Genomic DNA, 22130 nt, shown 5'->3' on the forward strand with positions numbered 1-22130 from the left:
ACACCTAAAAAACCCACCTTACCCACTTATGCAGTACAATGAGACCCCACGTATTTGAGACTGAAGTCAAAGGTTGAGGGATCCAATCTATTAGGAAAAGGAAAATGTCCTTTGTTCCATGAAATACTGCTACGAACCAAAGTCACCACCAGCTCTCATAATCACCACAAAATCAAAACAGGCACTTAGGGTGCAGCTCTGCTCTTGTTTACATTGGTGTAAATCTCAAGTAACTTTAGAGACCTGAGAAAAATACTCCAGGTTTAAACCATTGCAACTCAGCTGCTCGTCTGTTCCTCAAATGTGTGCATTTGCTGCTCAGACCAGCTCCCTGCCTGCACAAGATGCCCTGGCGCAGGACTAGGTGCCTGGCTGTAGCACCTCTGCTCTGAAAACCAGGTCCTGTTTAGGACCTTAAACACATTTGGTTTTGAACATTTGTTTTTTACACAGACCGCTCCCTTCTGTCTTTCATGCAAGAACCATAACTTTTTTAAGTAGCAAACATATAGATATATATGCAACTGATTAACTCCAGCAGACTTTTATATAATTGTCCAAGTATTTTTGTCCTGGTACCAATTTAAAACACAGTAGCACATTTAATAAAAAACAAAGTTTGCAGCCAAGGCCTTAAAGATATTTCTTGTTTTTTCTCAAAAGAAAAAAAATAAATGTCAACAGATAATTTTCTACTTTCATGTTTAAATAACAACAAAAACAAAAATTATGAATTTTTAAAGATGATATAAATGGAGGATCCAAATGAGATTGGGTTACAAATCCTGGGATAAAGTAAATCCTAGAGGCCCAGGGCCTCACATGGGTGTTTGCACTAGACAGGCAATTTCACGGCAGCACACAGGTTAAGAGTCAGAGCACCTGGTTGCTATTAGAAGCAGGGAAGGCAGGGGAAAATCTGTTGTGTTTGCTTCTCCACCACTGCGATCAGACCCTAAGCTGAGACAGGAGTGCTTCTTAACGTGAAGCTCAGATGCAGCCACTGCAGGAGGGAAGGCTGTTATGTTTTGACTGAGGAAGGAAAGATCTGTGACACGAAATTCAGAAAGCCCCATTTCCAACCGGTGGAAGCCAGAACTTCTCTATTGATTTCAAGGGAATGGTGCCAGTATCCACCACCTGAGGATAGTGCCCCGGTATACCGGCACAGCAGGGAGAAAACAGGAACACGACCAGCAGGCAGGTTAGGACAGGTTAATTGCTCTAAAGGCCATCATCGTCACTGGCAAACCTTTGCCTGTTGCATCATGCCTCTCGATGAGCACTGCCTGATTACTCATACCGCTAACGACATCCCAGCTGTGGTGCAGCTTTGCCATGCAGGACCGCCAGCAGCAGCACCCACGTGGGCTCCAGCGCTGGTTCAGACCACGCTGCAGGAGAAGTGCCTGATACACACCCTGCACAGGGTCTGGGACCCCAACAACCACCCCTCAACTTTTGGATGTCGATTATTCATCACCAGAGCTGGGAGCACCTTGGCTGCTCCCCTCAGCCCCGTGCCAGTTCGTCAGGTTCAGCTCTCCCTGTGGGCAGAAGGCTATTCCCAATTTAGGGTCATCAACTTGGCAGAATAATGTTCTTCAGCTTCTCTGAATCCAGACCCGACCTCTAGGATTTCCTTTCAACAGTCCTGAGCCAAGACCTGATTTTCAGAACTTAATACCCTCCCGTTTCCATGTAATCCCACCAAAATGGTAAACAGAGCCATGGGAGGAGATGCTCACAGCACCTGATCCAAAGGCTCCTGAAGCCAGTGGAAGTTATTATGTGCATTTTCAGTAGGGCTTAGACCGGGCCCCAAGCGAACACAGATGTTTGCAGTTTTCTCTGGTTTGACCTCTACCATCTCTCCTCAACGAAACTCTGCTTTGGAGGGTAAGGGCACGGGGGCTGTGGCACTCCTGAGGCGCTGCTCCTCAGGAGGAGGGAGGGAGCCTATATGTACATGTGCATATGTGTAAGAGAGATGTATGTGCTGTCATGCACGCCACATAGCAGGGCACACAGTGATGGCGAGGAGATGAGGTGACTATTGCAAAGGAACGTTTTGTCATTTCCCTCCTTAGGGGCTCTGTGTTTTGCCTTAAGCCACTTCAGATTATGAGAAATCCTACTAGCTGGTCTCCAGTGGGATCTTTAATGGTTTAATAACTGAACATTACTGAACATATTTCCACTAGCCTCTTTCTAAAATCCCATCATGAGCTAATTTCCTCTATTGTCATTACATCTGCAACTGGTCTTACATTTCAAAAAAATCTCTACCACTGTTAATAAATGATCTCGTTTACTGCACTGAGCTCTCAGGGCCAGGATTTTTAGTAGTGGCTGATAAGTTGGGGTGCCCAATTCCAGGCACCCTCACTGGGGTACAATTTGCAGGAAAGAATGAGCTTTATTTCCACCCTGCCCCTCCTGTCACAAAAAGCTCCAGGAAAATGCTGGAATTAGGGCATCAGCATGGAGATACCCAACCCAAGAAGATCCTGGCCAGAAATACTAAGGTCAACTTTGGGTGAAGTAATCACACGATGGGTGCCTTGGGCCCACAGTGTGTTCAGTGCATTGCATGTCATGCAATGATACACCTAAAAGGTTTCTGTCTTGTCTGTGGCTGTATCCAACAAGGTATTAAGGACAGCACAGGTATTTTAGTCTTACTGCAGCGTTGTTTTCAAATCCTTGCCTGTTTGAGTGTAGCTCCAATTTTAACAGAGACTCAGAATTTATTTCCTAGGAAAATATATTAAAATAAAATGCCCAGGAAATGATCAGGCCAATAGTTCAGTAAAAGTAGCTGAAAAAAGATGTACTGGCTGACGCTGCTGATAAAAAGGTAAGTAACACATTTCTGCTTCTTCTGCGGTATTTGAGGCTCACTCCAAGTTTTACAAGAGAGTTATTTTTAAATTGTTGCATAACACATGTCTGTCCAATATTTCTTTCCTCAATCAAGCAAAGAAAATGCATTTGTTATTCCTAGGAGATTTCTGGTGCTTCTTATCTTATTTAGAGCCCAAAATAAAGATGCACACAAGAAGGCAAACATCAGAGAGAAATTATTATCCATGAGATAATGCACAGCCTAATTTACCACATATCTGAGACTGTTTCACCTGCAATAAATTATTTTGCCCAGCAGGAAAAGTCCTGTTTGACCTTCATTTTTTTTTTCCTGCAGCTGAAAACTCTGCTACTACTTCTAGGTCATGAGTTCAAATTCCGCCCTGGCTGGGAGTGATTAAATATATCAATTTCTAATAGTATCTGTTTGGTTAATAACAGGACAGCCATTAACGTTCACTTTTTCAGGGACACTTGCATACAGCTAAATTGTAGTCTATGGGTCTGATCTCTCTACAGCCTCTGCGTATTGCCCAAGAGGTACATTGGAGACATGAATCCAATGTAGCAGCAGTTCTTGAGGAGTCCCTGGCTGGAGCAGAGCCGGCAGAGCCGATCCCAAAGCAAAGTGTCATTCCCCAAATGGGGAAGTCCCTCTTTCCTGGCTCTTCCCAAGCTCTTGAATCATTTCTGTGAGAGAGGCAGCTGGGGGTCATTCAGAGCAATCCCACACTTCGAAGATAGATCCAGGCTGAAAAATTCCTCTGGGCTTCCCTGTCTCAGGATCACAAACCCATAAAGATATAAACCCGCCCTTACTACCTTATTCTTGCATCATGTGTGGCCGAGACAGAACAGAAGCTATGGATTTTGTCAAGTGCCAGCTATAGTTACAGCGTTACATAAGAAACCGCAACAGTGAAGAATCACAGATCTATCACTACAGCTGGCACCAAATGGCATCTTTGCACAGGCTGAGCAGAAAAGGTGCCAACTGAATGGGCACAGACAGTCAAATTGTTCTTGCTCTTCTCCAGGGCAGGGTTAAGGCAATTTGGCAGAGGGTGGTAAGGGAAAAAATTGCTCTATCTGTTCTGTGTGTGGGGTCAGGAAGCAGGTTTTATTCTTTTGCAGAGATAACCTGGCATCTTTAATGAAGAAAGCAAGAAAGAAGGAAAACCATCAGAATGTGGCTTCCAGCTGTCAAGTCACATCAGCCAAGTGGAGATATATAATGACTGAGAGCAGCGGCACTGCTAGCCTCTAACATTTAATTGTGAGCTCTTTGAAAGAAGGCACCTGGAGTATTTCTTCTGTAAAATGCCCGGCACGCTACTGGCAGCTATAAATAATAACAACCGCTACCTTGGTATTTAGCAGCACAACATATGTGAAGGAAAGACGCAGGAACAGTAGATGGAAAAGAAACAGTTTTCCTCTTCCTGGCTTAGTGAGCCCTCGGTATAGAGCAGGGGTACATTCTCCTACCTGGCACAGGGAGCAGGATCAGTCATCCCTGCTGCCTCCCTGCCCAGTCCCAGCTCCCCGCTGCCGTGCAAGCCAGAGGCGAGGCCACAGTGTTTGGGAATGGAAAGCATTTCCCCAGGGGGATGTTGGTGGTGAAGATGCTGCTGGGTGGAGGACTCTCCTTCCTACCAGCACTTCACCTCTGTTAGGGTCAGATGAGCCTATGACCATTTTCCCACTGTTGGAAGGGAAGGTGTGGGACAGGCAATCATCCCATATATTTCTGTTCTTTCATCATGGGAAATTTCCAGGTTCATTAAGCAGAAACAGGGCAATCAATACTGGCTGCACAAGGAAGGAGCTGACAATGCAGCCAAGGCTAGAGAGGGCCTCAGAGAGGCGTGAAGACAGATGATGCTTGCTAGCGGATTGCCAGCACCTCTGCTGAGCTCCAGGACTGCTACGCTGTCCTACACCAGCTGAATATTAAACTTCACAGCTTTGCCAAAACTGACCACAGGCAGCTCCGATACACTCAGAGCTCTTCTCTGACACACCGAGGCTTTCGGACAGTGACAGCATGGCCGTTAATCCAGCTGGGAAACTAGGGTCAGAGAGGAACACCTGAAACATTTACTCCTTAATGCAAGGACTCTGGATGAAGAACTAGGCAAGAACTAGCAGTACTAGTCCGGTACCTGAAATGGGAAATTAGAGGGGTAAGAGAAACCTGGTGGGACAGAAGGGTGTTTGCTTCTTGGGAAAGCTCAAAATAGCTTTGTCCATGCAGCACTGTAAACTAACGATAGGGAAGCTCTTAGGAATGAGCAAGAAAGCGTGAATAAGAGTAAATCTGTTCCTGTTGAAGCTTGGTAAAAGTGTTTTTACTGGAGATGAGCTGTAAACTTTCATATGGATACAGATAGGGATCTCTAACATATTACTAGAGAGAAATAATACAGAAAAATGTGTAATTATGGGAAAGAAACCTCCTAGATGCAGGCTAGAGAACAAATGCTTTTAATAATGGCAGGTCTCTGGTACTGCTAGGCATGAGAGCAGGCATCAAATACTTAGGGACTCAACAAGAGATGACACTATTTTGCACTTCTAGTAGCTATAATAAGTTGGATCGAAAGAGAATTTTGAATGAAAATGGAAATTTGTCTTTCAGTTATCACTTTGAGGTTAACTCACAAACATTTCCTGCAAATAAAGATCCGAACCGCAAAAATCCAAGTATCCGCAGACAACACAGAATTGGTAAATATGCTCAGTCAATGCAGAGAAGTATGGAGTTATTATGTAGAAATGACTAATTTACAGGACTGGATGTCTCGAAATGGTGCATATGTTGGTATAAGACAATATTATGCATGTAGGGTCAAGAAATACAGCATAAGCTGGGAGCTCTTCATTGCAAGTGAGAAGGGAAGAAGCAGCTGGTTGTATTTATTCAATTGCAAGACAACTATGAACCATCAGTGGGATGTATCCACAATAAAAGCACACGAGGTCCTTGCACACATCAAGGCAAGGCATTTCCAAGGTAGCTGGGTAAGTATACGTGCACAAGGACATCTGGAATACCATGTACAGTTCTAAAGCCTGTTGGGAATCCAGATGTGTAGCATGCTGATATTGAACGGACAACCTAGCAGCTCTTGCAGATAAATCTGGGCGTGTAAAGTGCTTTCTTAACATTTCAGTCCTATCTTAGATACTCCCCAGTATTTCCTGGCATATCAAGAGAGGTTTGGCACGGTAACCGTGGAGGAGGGGTGAGCAGAAGATGGTGATAATATGGGCTTCAGCTTTTGGTGTCAGGAGAACATCCACCCAGCGATCTGTATCTTGTTTGGGTGGAAATATGGTGTTAATTATCTTCATGACAGATGGATCTGGCAATTCATTTCAGCTGCTTTAGATCATACATTCCTCTGGCTGGTAGACCTTCAGAAAATAGAGAAACAGATCTTCAAGATGAAGGAAGGAATGCCATAATAAGGACAGATGTTGCCATGAAATTTTAGTGTTGCATTCAGCAGGAACTTAGGTTTACATATCATCATTGTGATATTCATATTTTTCAGTCTTTTGTTCAGCTGGGCCTGTGTCATGTAAATGCAGTCTTCCTATTGAGTTCAGGGGCTAAAAGGCACACCAATAATTGGCTGTAATGAATTATTGCTCATTATGAATAGCCACTGCTGATTCTCCAGCCTCTCTGCTTGTTCATATTTGTAGGAACCTTCAGACTAAGAATTGTTTTCCATCTCCTTCAACTACTCATCATCTGGGGTTTCTGACAAGTCACTTCTCATACGCCCTTCTGATTGGATACCAGTAACAAATGGCAAATGCATCAATAATGCAAATTTTGAAACAAACAGTTGTTCTGGATAAAGTACAATGCTAAAGCACATGAAACGCTGAGGACCCATGAACAATTCCACAGCAGCTCTCCAACTACTTGCAGTCTCGATGATGCTAATTTCTCACTCATTCTGCAATCACTCCAAGAAGCCCGAGTGAGATCTGCATTCCACCGTCTTAGGTGCAGAGTTAAAATACAGTAAATGACATGGAGTTTACAAGCTTAGCACTGAATGGAACTCCTAATTCTAACAAAATATTTTAAAATATTGTACTTACTTAAACAACAACTGTACACAGATGATGACCAGTCCCTCCAGCTATTATTGAGCAACAGAAAAGGTTTAGCCATAGAATGTAGGTGTAAAATAGCCAAAACTAAGAAGAAAAACGTATTCCCTATATGAGAAAATGCAAGTTTCTCTCTCAGTCTCTCCTTTTTCTTTCTTTTTCAAGCATGAATGCAGTATCTCTAGGTGTCACGTAGGTACTAAAGCTCTAGGCAGTGTAGGAATGGCTCAGATGAATATATCACAGGACAGCATTCTTGCTTCTCAGTGATGCTCAGCTCTGCAAAACCAAAATTCGTACCAGGGCTTCATGCTGGGATTCTTTCTAAGGTTATTTCAGTCAATGCCTTTGTCTTGAAAAAAGCCTACAGGTTAACACCACAAAGACGACCCGATCCATCACCATCCACCATTTTGAGGTTTCCTACAAAGTCTGTGGCAGAAAAGTTGGGAAAATTTCCAATTCTTAGAAACTTTTCTAGTTATTCTGACAACTTTCCAAAACTAACCTCGGTATCTCTCAGCTTGGCCTGCCAGAGGGGAGAGCGTGGATCTCGCCAGCACGCCCCGCTGCTCACCACTCGCAAATTTGGCTACTGAGAGTGCAATGGGGTACACAGGCTGCTCACCCCAGGCTGTCCTGGTGGGACTGACACCTAACTGTACCCGTGACATCCTCAGGAGAGCATCTCGTTGAGGGCACTCACTTCTCACTGAGCTCTTAAAAAAATCAGTGGTTGCTACAAACAAATGCAAGAGCAACAATTACTTTCCAACTGCAATGATGTGAGCGTAAAAGCGCTACAGTAAGGGCAAAGAGAGGGCAAAGAGAGGGCAAAGCAATTACCACATTTGCCATTGTGACTAACTTGCACATTATTTCTAGAGAACAGCCAGAGTGAAACCCTCCACGTATGAGTACAACCCGAATTTTGGATTAAATTGTGAGCTGAGACTTTGAGACTTGCAGATGAGGCTCCTTCCTTATCACTCGCTGTGGTGTGAAGACTCAGCAGTTCTGTGCTGCACCTGGCCTGACCTCTTTTTTTCCCCCACTGATTTATTTAGCTTTCTGCTTTCTTCCTAGGCTCTGACTCTCATTTTGTATCACAGATACCAGCAATTCTGGCTGATCATACTCAGTGGAATTGAGTGTATCTTGCCTGGTTTCTATAAGGTCCAAGGATAAGGTCCTGTCCCTTAGAAATGATTGTTAGCCTCAGCTTGAGCCAAGAGCTGAGATTAAAATTCAGCTTGAGAACAGAAGGTCTGGCATTATTTTGCATTTCTTAATAAAAGGTTTCCACTGTTCTAGTTATTTAGTCTCCTCTGTGGAGCACCCAGTGCTGACTAGGCAAGGGCTATCCATTAAAGGCTGTCTCTCCTCTCAGCTTAAAGAGAACTTCCCTCTCTTTGATGGGAAGAAGGTAGGAGAAATTAATTTTTCTTTCAGCATCGCCACACCTGGGGAAAGGATCTTGCTCACAGATAACAGTGCAAGCAAATATTTTCTTTGGGAGAAAAAGAGAAAGTGAAGATCAAGGTCAGAGGAGGCAAAAGTAAAGATATGCGACTACCTTCAAAATAACCTTCCATAGAACATGTAGGGGTGTCATTTTATTTAATATGGAAAACATGCAAAAGCATAAAGGAGGGGTAACTGGCTTGGGGCTTACAGAGAGATAAAGGGACTGCAAAGTCTGGTGGCACAGATATGCTGAATTCCAGCTGTACAGAATGAGACAAACAGGTAGATGCAAACAGGTTGAGAGAGATTGCATTTACCTCTACATATATATAGACACACATAGGAGCATAGCCCAACACCTCTGTCCCTGACTTCCCTGAAGCATCTTCCCTCCTTCCTGCTTACAGAGTATAAGGACTGTAGCTACTCTTTGCATAAGGTGCTAACAGAAAATTCATCTTGCCTTTGCCTCTACCACATAACCACAAACCCACGCAGAGTTTCAGCGAGTTTGCTGTGTCTCAAGGTATGGACCAGCAGCAGCCTGGACATACAGCATCAGCCTACAAATCTGCACGACCCCCCCCATCACCAGAGGATAGGGATCAGTGCTATGCACATAGGCATATTAGGATAAAAACATCACCCCACTTTTCAAGATTTCAAACACATGCTGAAGTCTTGAATCAAAGCCAACTACAAATGCTTAAGAATCTGCATCTTTGACTCCTCACCCAGTGACTGAAACCTTCATTTCAGTTTTCCAAGCATCACATCGAAGCTCACTGGCAGGGTTTTCCCTGTACTCCCTGGAAAGACACACACAACCTGAGGCCAGCTAGACTAGAGGGTTTGGTTAGGTTGGCTGTGCCAGCCTCCAGGAGCATCCGTTTCTGTCTACTGATCACAGGTAGAGCCCAGAAAGACTAATGTAAATTTTATGTCTGATTTTTAGCTGGCTATGTAACTAGATGAGACATACAGACAGGTACAGTAATGTTACCCCATGTGATTTATTCAATGATGCACAGGAAAATTGTCATTAATCCCTGGCTACTGATTTAATTATTAGAGCACCCTTTTACTACAGCTGGCTATAAGCTGGAAGTCACCCACAAAATCATAATAAAAGACAAGGGAATAGAGCTCAGAATACAAGTTATGTTTTGGGCTTTTTTTTTTCCCCCCACATTTTGTTATGAACTCAAAACTGGACCTGTTTCTGTGGGAACTTGTGCTAAGGTATGCAAATATTTCAAACCAAACCAGTCCCATTTTCCAATGAGAGAGGGCCAGGTTTCAGGCAAAGATGCTTTCACAGCAAAACCATGGGAAAATTCACCATTTTCCATGTTTCCAATATGCCAATATTCATCTCATGTTAAGTGCCAGCAATTGTTGGAACAAGGCTACAACCCAAGAAACTACTTAAGCACATGCTTAACTTTCAGCACATGAGTAACCTCAGTGATGTCCTGGGTCTTGTTTTTATATTCACTATTGTTAGTTACCTTGAATTTTTAAACCCGTAGGGACAATTTGCATCTTCTGGGCTGTATAATTGGGCCATGAAAGGGATGGTAGCTCGTGATTACTGAATTGTTAATTAATCATTTTTATTATATTTAAATATGCTTTAGAAGACCATAATGATGTATGCTTCCTTGATATTAGCTGCACTAATTAGATCATCTTTTCTAAATTAGAGTGCAGTTTTCTTAGCAGGTTTCCTTTTATCTGGTGTTCATTTTTCAAAAGAGCTTCATGTTGTTCCCACAAATGAGTGAATCATTTCCAGGGAATCATGTTATGCAAAAGATGTTTTTCTTGCTGCTGTAGAATGCCTATGGGTAGATCATGGATCTCCTTCAAATCGTTAAATATTTTGAAGTTGGACTTTCCTCAACAATCATACATTCCTTGACTAGATGAGCATAACTGCATCTGGGATGAAACTCAGTCCCTACAACAAACTAGTGCAGTACTATGTTAGAACAGTCCCGCTCCAACACTATTTGTTTTAGTGACATGCGAAAGCAGAAAATGAAAGTGGCTGAAATACATTTATATACCTGAACATGCAAGTGTATTTTTTTGAATTCTTTCTTTAGCAGTTAATTGGTGCTCCAGCACTGAAAGCCATTCTGTCTCCTTCTCCATCAAAATATTACTTTCAAAAGATTTCTAAGGAAATGATGACCGTGTTACTCCAGAGGTCCTCATTTAGGTTATCTTAAACATTTAACTTATCATAGCTCAGGTAGTTTTCAATATCCTTTCTGGTTAAGCAAAGCCTGAATTTCACGTCTCTGCATAACTAGCCCGGAAATTTCTCAAAAACTATCCATGAAATCTCAGGCTATTTCACCTGGGTGTGACGCTCCTGGTTCCAGAGAGAAACTATGAGTATATCCTCTCTTGGTGATACTTGGTATGTCTGTCTAGTTCAAAATCCTAACAATCAATTGTGATGCTGGACATTAAACAAGATGAGAACAGGTTATTGTTTTTCTCTGAACAAGTCTATTCAGCTTTCTGGAAAGCAGTACTTACGTGTCGACAAATCTCCTGCTGAGGTTTGAGATGACAACTGGAGATCCAGACTGGAAAGGAGGGTCCCGAACGACTTTGTACTGGATGGGTTTGCAGTCCGCGCACAGCGTGCTGTGGGGGACAGAGCTCAGCATGGCAGCATCAATTTCCAGGTGCTCATCCAGAGTGTAGATCTGGATCCCATAAACCTCCTCGCCCACTTGTCCCACATCCAGCTTTATGGTTAAAGGGATGTCGCAGAAGACATTCTGCGGCCCGAGAGAAATGTTCTTCCCGCTGATGGTGAGCAACTTGATGTCATTCACTGCTCCGCTGGAGTCCCAGTCCGGGGAAACAAATGTCACCCAGACTGTGAGGGACTCTGGAGTCAGGGGATAACGAAACTCCAGCTGCAGGTAGCAGCCCTGAGGCTCAGGACAGGCTGGGGGCACTGTGTGTTGGTTGACTGCTGAGTTGGGACTCCATGTTCTGACACTGGATTTACAAGGCTGCTCAACATCAGGGTGCCCTGGAAAGAAAGAAGGAAGCAAAGACAGGGCACAAAAGAAGTTAGAGAACATGGGTTATCATTGGCATGAGTCTTGAAAGACAAACTGGTGGCAGGAGAGCATATCTGTCCAGGAAAGTAGTTGTTTACTTGAGCAGAACAGGCATGGTCAGCATAGAGAGGAGGAAAGTAATGCCAATGTCTCTTGGCTGGGTGAGAGACGCAAACCCAGTTTAAGTGCCCAGCTGGACTGGACTCCACACAACACACACTGTGCCAGTGCATCTGGTCCTGTATTTCCTATTTCCAGTGCCTTCTCCTGTGCCAAACAATGATCTTTTCTACCTCTTCTACTTGGTACTTTACCTGATAAACAGAGTCACTTTGCGTTTTGTTCACCTCCGTGCTCCTACTTACTCCCTTGCCTCTCACTCTAAAATGCAATCTTTTTCTCTTTAACAAAGACAAGAAAAGAGCTTTTGTTAATTCCAAGAAGCTGTTGCACTGTGCTGTTGAGGGGCAACTCCTATGCCATTTACAGGCTAATCTAGCACGTTGTGTAAGACCCCTTTTTTTGGAGGCACATGGAGCACAGGTCTGAGCTGTCTCTTTGCACTCGTTGTGATGAAACAACAGGCACTTGTACTTTTACATTTCTCACCGTTGGCTATGTTCAACTATATGGGAGGTATTACTAAAAACTAATGAAAGCCACAATGCTTGCTGGGTTCCCAAATACTATGGTAACATTACAATTTGGCACAGAGTCATGGACTGCAAGATCCAGAGAGGTCAGATGGGTGGAACAGTTGGTAACAGAATCCAGTGAGAGCTATAAATTCCCTCTTCCTTCCCAAATAATCACACAAAAAGGGAGCAAGCACGACAGGGAGAAGGCAAAGTACAGAAAAGAAGAAAGGGAAAAGTAAAGATAAAGAATGGTAATGAGAGGAGAGAAATAGAGAAGGCAGAGAAAAGAGATCACAGCTGTTTGCAAGTGAGGAAGAAAGCAAGATAAAGCACTGGGCAAACACGAACAAACAGGACATCACTACTAATTTAAAAAGAAAAGGGCAATGTGTGAAGGTTATTCTTATTGTCTGTGATCCAATGAAGCGTTAGAAATGTGCCTCTTTTGTCAAGGATAAACAGCACAGGGAATTCTCCTGTTCATACCAAATGAACCCAGATGCAGAATAGATTTTCCCTGAGAACAGTATCTCAGGCAGCCCTCCCCGCAATCCAACGCAATTGTCCTGCAGATGCACAACTTTTAACGCTTCTCCCTCACCCACACATATGCCATAGCCCTCCTTTCCTCCTCGCATGCCACAGAGTAGCGGGAATGCCACTAACCTCAGGATCTGGAGCTACCACAGCAGCGATATACTTTGAAGAAAGCCAGAATTCCATTTACCATGCTCAAGTTTTTTCCCCCTGGCAAGCTTGCAAGTACTGTGCATAATCCTTCTGAGTAGCAAATACCCTATTCGACTCACGTTATCTCACAACATTTGCTGCCATCCGCATGTGCTTGGCTGGGCCCTCCAACGACTTTCTCGCAGACTCACAGCAAGCTCCTGACTGCAGCCCTAAGAAGGTGTTTTTTAACTCTAGTATCTCAGAGGGCTTTGGAAAGATCTGCGCATCTTATCGCTGCCATCTCGCAGATAGGAAAATGGAGTGGGTTAATGGCTCACAGCCTAGTACGTTTTCAAAAGTGGTCTCCGCTTGGGTTCCTGCAAATTCACCTCTGCCAAGGCCTCTGCCACCACCTGCCACAAGGCCTCTGTGAGACTTGTAAATAGTGAATAAACCTACATGTTTTGGTAGATCAGGGTGTGATCCCTGGAGTTACATGAGTTGGACTCAGCCTCCAGGGAGTTTAATGCAGATCATTACCCCAAAATGGGAGCTTAATCGTAGTCATCCATAGACTAAAAACCTCAATGAAGTCGAGATAAAGAGACCCTTTCTTAATTATCATCAAACACTTAGACCTGGGTAAGAAACATTCATTTAATTGTGGAAGAGGATGGAAACCTTATTTCATGTAATTCTAGATTTCTAGAGATGGGTAAATACTATGAAAATTACAAATATTCGTATAAATGGTGTAGTAGTTATTCTGACCCTGTGCACGCAGGTTCTGAAAATCCTTTGGCTTATGAGATCATCAGCAAGATGAGTCATAGAACAGCACCTCATACAGCATCATGCCTTGCCTAACACAAACAAAATGCGAATGTGAGGTTTGTGAGGAGAAGTCAAATCCCATCTCCTGCTTAGAGAGCAAGGATGGTAGGCTGGGAGGGAGGCTTCACCCAAAATGTCAGCCACAGACACAGCCTGGTGTGTCATGCAGTTAAGTGAAGTGGCTGGGATGAAGGCCCCTCCGTTGCCCCGGCACATGGACAGAGACTTCACACACTTGTACGGGGAGGCCAGCTGGGATCGGCAGCCTCTCGGGATGCAGCCACTGCCACAACAACTCACCTGCCACATTTCTTATGTGGTCAAGACAAAGGGACCATCCAATTGGACTCTAATGTCCAGCTGAGACAATTCCACTTGCAAATACAGAATGAATCACTATCAAGTGAAATATTGGCCTCTGGGAAAGGCAGGGCACTAGAGCAGCCTAAGGCAGCAAGATTTTTTATTATATTCTCGCACTTCTTTTAGTCAATAGTGAGCCAGGCAGTAGGAATTGACTGATATATGCATATATTGCACAGTAAGCAAAAGTACTTACTTGGGTTTGAGCCAAAATCACCTTTCATATACAAAAAACCCCTTTGACCAAGTTGTGGAGGTGCTGTTAAGGTTTGTTTATCTGGCTGGTGTTGCTGGTGAGAATCCAGGTAGGTTAGAGCTTTCTTGCTCTATGGTGAAGTTAAAAAGTAAATCAGAACTGCCTGATCTCCAGTGCCTTCCCACAACTGCTGCCAAGGAGCAAACAGCCACTCATGCAAGGGGCACAACTGGCTGAGAAAGAATGACAGAATATCTTACCCGGCAGGTTGGACCCCACCACGCTCAGGCACAAGCAGAGCACTAAGGACACTGTCCCCACAGCAGAGTTTTGCAATGGGCACGGCTCACATGTAGTCCAGACCACAGCTGGTGTCAGCTACCTGGGGTAACTGCAGCGTAACAACGCTATGAGACCTCAGGAAAATGAAATCAGACCAACCAGGTTCAGAGCTGCTTCAGACACATGTGAGAAATGTGGTTTTCTGGTAAGAAGCTGGATGAGTACTACAAAACATTTTCCATGAGTGTCGTCTCAAATTTTAAAATGAGATCATTTTGGCCATGCTTATGCCTCTTTTGTATTCACTTTCCATGAACATTCAAGCAGTGGAGATTTACACACATGAACGCTTGCAGAAAGTGAATTTAAAGCTTGCATGCTTGAGTACTCACAGATAGACAATTAAAGAAGCCAGACAGTGATCTAACTGTGCTATTTGTAACTCAGACCAAGTGCAAATAGGCAGAGATCCTGAATGTCAGGGAGCGTGGTAGTGATGACAGAAAATTACAGAGCAACAAATACCATACACTTGGTATATTTTCTACCCTAAAGTGGAGACAACTTATTAACATAGTAAGAGGATAGGATTCCCAAATTTTCTTTCCAGAGCAAGGGCACAACAGCAATTGAATGAGACAGATAAGGATCAGACTGCACCCTTCATAGTTAAGAACATGCAGGCACACACTGTAAGAAGAGGAAATTAAATGCAAAATGCAGCTGAGTAATAAATCTTAAAGTAGCTTAGTTTCTCTAGGAATGATGCCGCTGGCAAGACGTGTGAGATCTAGAAGTTTTCAAATCAGAGCTCGTTGGAGAAATTTTGATGGAACTGCGGATCTCAATGGAATATTCAGTTCTTTCACAATCAAAACATTTTGCAAAATTGGGTTTATTTGGCCAAAATTTTATTCTGGAAGATAAAATGAGAAGAAAGTTCTAACAATATTGGAACATTGTGTTTTGACATTTTTGGAAGAAATTGTTTCACTCTTGCACTTTGAAACACTTTTCATTTTGATATTAAAAGTTGCTTTTGCCCTAGATTATATACTAAAAGGTGCTATTTTCAAATGTTATAATATAACTGAAGTTCATGAAAGAGGAATTATATGAGCTAAACAAAACATTTTGGCCAGCCTCAAACACTTTTTGTTTTTAATTTTCCTTCATGAAGAATTTCAAAAGTTTCAGGTTTTGTTCCAAAAGAAACCAGGTTTCGAAGTCTTGTAATCCTTGGCTAAGTGGAAATTCCACCTTTCATCCTGCACTACTACTACAAGTGATCTAAACTTTGATATTCCTGTTTACTTGATAATCCAGTCACACCCGTAGCTGGAGCGCTGCTTCCCAGGCTGAAGCTCTTGAACAGCTTCCAGCCAAGGGGCAGGTGCGCTCTGCCCGGCAGCCTTGGCCCTTGGATGTCCAAACTGGGGGCGTGAGTTGGAGTGAACCACAACCTCTGCTGGGCCCCCACCCTGGGAGATGGGTGCGCAGGGCAGAGGACACTGGCCCACACATGTTGTCCCATCACGTAGCGGGGACGCAGCTTGCTGCACGTACTGACCTTAGGACCAGGGAGGGCTCCTGGGTGCCAGCACTGCATATATCACCATATTAGCTTACAAATAATCCTCCTTGTACAATAACTCCCATGTACTCTAGCTGCAGGACAGAGAAGCCCTTAATGTAAGGAGGTATTTGTATAATGAGTTTGCAAAATCCAGGCATTGGCCTTTGAGTTCAATGAGCCCACCTGTGTGTTTACAGTGAAGTCTGGGCCCGGAGCGTGCCACTCCCAAAGGAATAGCTCATGACAGACAGATTGAAATAATATTCTGCTCTTTCCAAACTGTAACTTGTGATTACTGACCTCCACCTGGTATAATCTTAAATATGCTCTACCACATCCACCTACTTACATAAGGGAAGGTACATACGGAGGAGAGTTAATGATGGAGATCTAATGGCATTGTACGACCAGCTCTGCAGACCATTCTCCCTCCAACAGGCTCTAAGAGAAGCAGTAAGAATGACTTGCAAAACACCCTGAACTAGACTGGGCTTGACGTAGTCACCTGCATTCATGCTGCAGAGTACTTGCCCAAAGGGCAATCTCCACTCCTTTCAGCTGGTGCAGCCCGCTACTATTTAATGCTAGAGCAGCAGAAATCAGGCCCAAATAAATAACATGCAATTCTTCACTTTTGGAGTTGGAGTACAAGGAGCAAACAGCTCCCCTGAGGAATTCACCTGGCAGATGTGAATGGTCAGCATTTCTTGGCACTCTGCTGCTTTCTGAAATTCAGGTTCCAGAATTCATTTAATTCATGGGCAGGGTCAGAACACGGGGGCCAAAACACAGGTATTTCAGCCAGTGACATTACTTCAGGGCACAGTGTATTCATCTGTCCCCTAGTTTTGTTCATGCTACACACAGATATAATCAGTCACTCTCTTCCAGATTTTCCCACTGTCTCTGTGGATCTCCTTTTGCTCTGGCTCGTCTTCTCCCGTGCCACATCTGTGTCCCCAGCCCTGTGACTCACCTTCTGCTTCCCGTGGGCTCCAGTGCCCCGAGGGATCGCAGGGCATCGGGGAAGAGGCGCTGAAGGCATATTGCACCAGGACTCTTCCTTCCGCACACAGATCACATGCTGATCCCACTTCTCTAGGAGGCCAGGAAAACAGGAAAACACACCAACTTAGTAACAGCTGAATGAGCTGCCTATTCAACTATATTAAAAGCAATAAGACTTAGAATTCAGTTCTACTTAACCCTCTTCTCACAGCACTGACTAAAGTGTTTCCTGATGCTGACCTTCTGTAGGTTTGGTCTAACGGCCTGCATAGACGGCATCTGTGAGTCCGCCATCCAACACAAAACGACAGCAACCTGTGAAACCACACTCAGCTATATCTTTTTTTTTTTTCCCCCCCCTGCACTACAACTGGATGAAACCCTGACAAAAGAAAATACGTTTTGCTTAGTGGTTAGAGAAACCGGCCTCAGGAGATTTGAGATCTATTTCTGCTCCCACCATGGATTTATTGCTTGAACTTGTAGTATCTTCAGGATTGTGAAGGCCTTAGGCTTAGTGGTGATTAGAGGAGAGGGCAAAGTCCCAGGCTTTGAGAACATCAGACAGAACTGCTCTGTGAAGCATGGCTTTGCTAAGTATGCAAGGACCTGCTTTTGGAGATGTATCACAGCCCGGATCATTACAAGCCTGGAAAAGGGGTTGGTTATGAACATACAGAAAAGAACATGCCCTTAATCCTTTTCGCAGGGGAAGCTGGATTCAATACCTGGCAGCTTTGGCACCAGCGGATGGCTCTTTCTGAACTGGAACATCTTATGGCTCCGCGCCATCAGATGGCACGACATGGTATTACGAAAGGCACTTCACTGCCCAAAGCCAACATTACTTGACCTACAATGTATTTTTGCTGATACATTCACAACATCAGGGTTTAAGCTGATGTAGACTGGAGTAACTCTAATATCTTCCATAACGTTAAGCTGATTTATATCAGCTAAGGATGCAACTCACACAGTTCAGCCCTACATTCCTTAGGGTCAGAAAATTTGGAACCATGTATGACCCAGAATGTGTGGTTATTCATCCCAGTAAGTTGTTTATTATTCAGAATTCATTGTTCTGCTTTAAGGAACGCTGCTCACTCAAAATGAAAGGAAAAAATTAATTATCTTAATGATTAAATGCACCTAGGAAAGGACAGACGTTTTAGGCAAACAATTTGTGCATAACACATAGTGTACTCTCTAAGCTACTCAAGTAACTATGCATTGAGTCATCAATTATTATAATCAGCTATGCAAATTTTAACCATCTCCCATTGCGCGATTTATTTCAGCACTGCTTTGCGAAGGGCACTGTGATCCTCAGGCAGAAGTTATTTTGGATCCTCAGCGAGGACACCGGGACTGTAAATTTACTCTCACAGCTCTCCCAGGCTATGCGATCTCCTTTCCCTTTGGTGGTAGGGACGACACACGCTCAGCTGCTCCACAGCTTAGCATCTCCTATTTGTTGACAGGGTTCTACTTGAAAGTCAACTTTCTGTTGGCTTAATTAGGTAGAAGCAGGGATTGTCAACAGGGGGACTTGGACTGAAATCGGTGGTAAAACTCGTATCCATTTCAATATGGCCCACAGCCACCCCTACAAAGAGACAGTAAACGATGGAACTCGCAGACAGTGCAGAAAGGGAGGCACCTGCTGAAAACATCTGAAGAATAAAATGTGGCAATGGGGTAGAATAAAGAAGGGAGAGGCAAAGGTGCCCTCCTCTTCCTTGCACAATCTGTAACGCTGGTAATGAACAAATTTGGGCATGTTGCAAATAACTTCTCGCTCTGTCTCATTTCACCCACCTGCACTATTGGTATGACACTGCCTCCCTATTTCATTTCTCAGCTGTCTTTTTAGCAGTGGTTTAAGTGTCTAACGCAGCTTGCCTAAATAATATATGCAAAAAAATTCAAGAATCCAGAATAAAAGGTACCGAGAAATAAAAATGTAGAATTATTATTGTGCAGTTGTTTTTCAGACACATCCACCAACAGTCAGGATAGAAGTCCCTGCAATAATAATCTTTCAGTTTCTCTACAAAGAGTCTCCTGCATTAGCGCTTGGTCCTGGATGGGGACAAGGCTTTGAAAGCCAAGTTTCCACAATTAGGACTGCTTTTTACTCAAATTAGCAGCTATACAATTTCATCACAGGCTGCCATGGTGGAAAAAACTGTAGGCTTATGGACAAACATTTCCTTTTACCAGCAAGGACTTGGAGGTAAGAGAAATCACAAGGAGCATCATGTGGGAAAGGCTATGAGCAAACTTTCTCTTTTTACTTTTCCAATTTGGGAGCCAAACTCAACCCTGATGTAACTCCACTGGCTGAAAGGAGTTACACAGGGGATGACTCCTAGGTTAACGTTTTTGGTCTGCAGACTCTTGCACACAAATCCTACAAACAGCCATGCATGTCAAAACTAATTATGGAATTGCATTTATGGGCTTATGAAAATCTAAGCCAGATCCTTACACCTTATGCAGCCACTGACATCAAGACAAAATGAGCATAAATTGGTTCAAAACACTATTAATTAGGAACGATAGCATATCTGACACCTTATACACCGGTGCACATGACTCCCCAAAGTGCAGGGTAATGGAAAATCTAGGCTTCTCTCTTTTCTAATAAGCCAAGTACTGGGGAAATTCCAGATTATGAAGTTCAGAGCGCAGGAGGAATTCATTCCTACAGCATGATATTTCAGTAAGGTGGATTCAAAATCTAAAGATTACTAGTGAAAACCAGACAATTCTCTTCAGGGCCAGCACGAGTTCAGTGGGCAATTTAAAACCAGTAAAAATCTGTCATTCCTTTCAGTAAAGAGTGCCTGTTTCCAGACTAAATTGTATCTGCTTACTGGAAATTCAGAATTGGTGCTCTCCCCTCTAAGGCACTGAAACTTTCCAGCAAGGTTTAAGCAAGCGATTATCAAGCCCAGCCATCTAGATCTGGGACACCATACTGACCAAAATATTTGCTTGCTAAGAATGAGATAGCATCAAATTCATGGAAAATACTGCAGTCACCTCAATGAAAACTTGGAAGAGCAGATGCATTCAAAGTTTTCTGTCCAAGCAGAATTTGCTGCAGAGGCCTATTACAATAACTGTTTACATCCTGCCTACGCATATCAAACAGGAGGCGCATGAATGGATGCTTAGCGACAGCAGATGAACGCGTCTAATGGATGCAGTCAGGAAATGAATAGAGTTTTCTTTTTCTCACTTGTTTTCACTTGTTTTGTTGGCTCTGTTATTATTTTATTATTACATATTATTATATGCACATGCGACAGTTTTCATGCTTTTTTTTTAATGGGAGGATGGAGAATGGTAAGTATTCAAATCCAGTGTGTAGTAGCTACAAGAAGAAATGGTGGTGCTTGAAATATTTCATTATTAGAGATAATAATCTGGAGTTTAGGTCAAACACATGTTGGCAAATTTACGTGCAGGTAAATGACTCTCTAGAGTAATATAGCAGACGTCAACTGAACCCACTAAACAGGTAAGGAGAGTCTGTCAGGAAGAAGATTTTACTTCTGTGCACAGCTCATGTAGCTACTCTTGCCAAAGTGTGAGGACACAGGCTAGCCAACCCCAAATTTACAAGAACTATGAGTTAGCATTACTCTCTGTCCCCAAATCCACATAATTAGTCATGCAATCCGTAGAACTGAGGCCCTAAGAGAAAAGCACCTAATACTGTGACATCTGTGACAAAGTTGCATCTAAGCAGGGAAAAGGCACATGGTCTTTACTTCCATGCTTCATCTCCCTTCAACCGCAGACCTGTCAGGACCTTACCCACAGATACAGCCAGCCCAGTGTTGTATTTTTAAACACAAGGCTAAATTTTCCCTTCCTGACTTTCATTAAGCAGAGGTCACTGCCTAGGCACAGCTCTAGAGAATAAAAGGGACATAAAAGGAACTTGAGTTACACTGAGTGTGCCTACAGTAGCATTGTAATTTGGATCAGGAGCGAGCTTTTGAAGTGAAACTCTTCATCTTCCCCACATACAGCACTCGGAGCAGTCCTGAAGCATGGAAGCTGGACCCAGTTTTGCCTGAAAACAGCATGGAAATGTGCTCCAGGACCACACCTGATGTGCTCCAACTGCTGATACCATGGGGCCAGGCTAGAGCTAGGCTGAACAACCCCCCCAAAACCCCTACAGTGTTGACGTCAGGTCTTCATTAACAACTGTTTTGCGCTAGAGATCTACTTATATTGGGCCACAATACTTGCTAATGTAGCCAGAGCCATTCATCCTTTTAAGGCCCTTTTACACTGTCAAAACAGCATGGAAGGGGCCTCTGTGCATTAGAAACCAGGCCCAAGGCACTCAGCAGTTGAGTATCAGTCTTCTGTTTTTTACATGAATAGTCCCATTGAAGTGAATGAGTTTATTCATTCAAGTGAGGCAAGTAAAATTTGGGCCATGGTGTGCACTTTGTGTAAAAATATCTGCAAAGATTTACAGCATTCCCACACACAGATAAGATTATACTTGGCCAATTTTACCTCCTACTTGTCTTGCACATTGACCCAATTTTACAAATTGATACAGGCATGTATCTCTAACCGAGCAGCGCTGGACACATCGGTACTGGAAGTTCAGCATGTGAGCTTTTCCAGTGTTAGTCACTATAATACTACTATCATCCTTGGTTTGATTAATATATCAGAAATTTGGGCATGTTTTAGACAGGATCATTTATATATCTCATTGACATTTTTAAATGGTCACAGTAACATTTCTGTATCTGTTAGCGTTGGGAATCTCATTTTAACAAGGAATTGGACTCAAAGTATTTGAGGCTGTCTCTTCAAATCTCTTCAGTAATACTGAGCACACAGATTTGAAAACCCAAAGGATTTTTTTTCTAGAAAATCACTATTTATTTAACATATGATAACTCTGTTATGAAATTTTAGCTTTAGCAGGCTATCCACTGTATGTTATTTAAGAAGGA

At 43.3% G+C, this 22130-nt stretch overlaps 1 protein-coding gene across 3 annotated transcripts in view; it reads right to left on the reverse strand.

Moving 5' to 3' along the window:
- Nucleotides 1-22130, reverse strand: part of PAPPA (pappalysin 1) — a 254253-nt gene that overhangs the window by 98795 nt on the left and 133328 nt on the right. For all 3 annotated transcript variants that reach the window (XM_072883095.1, XM_072883093.1, XM_072883094.1), the window contains exons 6-7: nt 17099-17220; nt 11023-11530 (exon numbers count right to left, since the gene is read on the reverse strand). In XM_072883095.1, the coding sequence (XP_072739196.1) occupies nt 11023-11530; nt 17099-17220 (630 nt within the window). The remainder of the gene's footprint in view (nt 1-11022; nt 11531-17098; nt 17221-22130) is intronic.

Source organism: Ciconia boyciana, chromosome 18, assembly GCF_034638445.1.
Source record: "Ciconia boyciana chromosome 18, ASM3463844v1, whole genome shotgun sequence".
NCBI lineage: Eukaryota > Metazoa > Chordata > Aves > Ciconiiformes > Ciconiidae > Ciconia > Ciconia boyciana.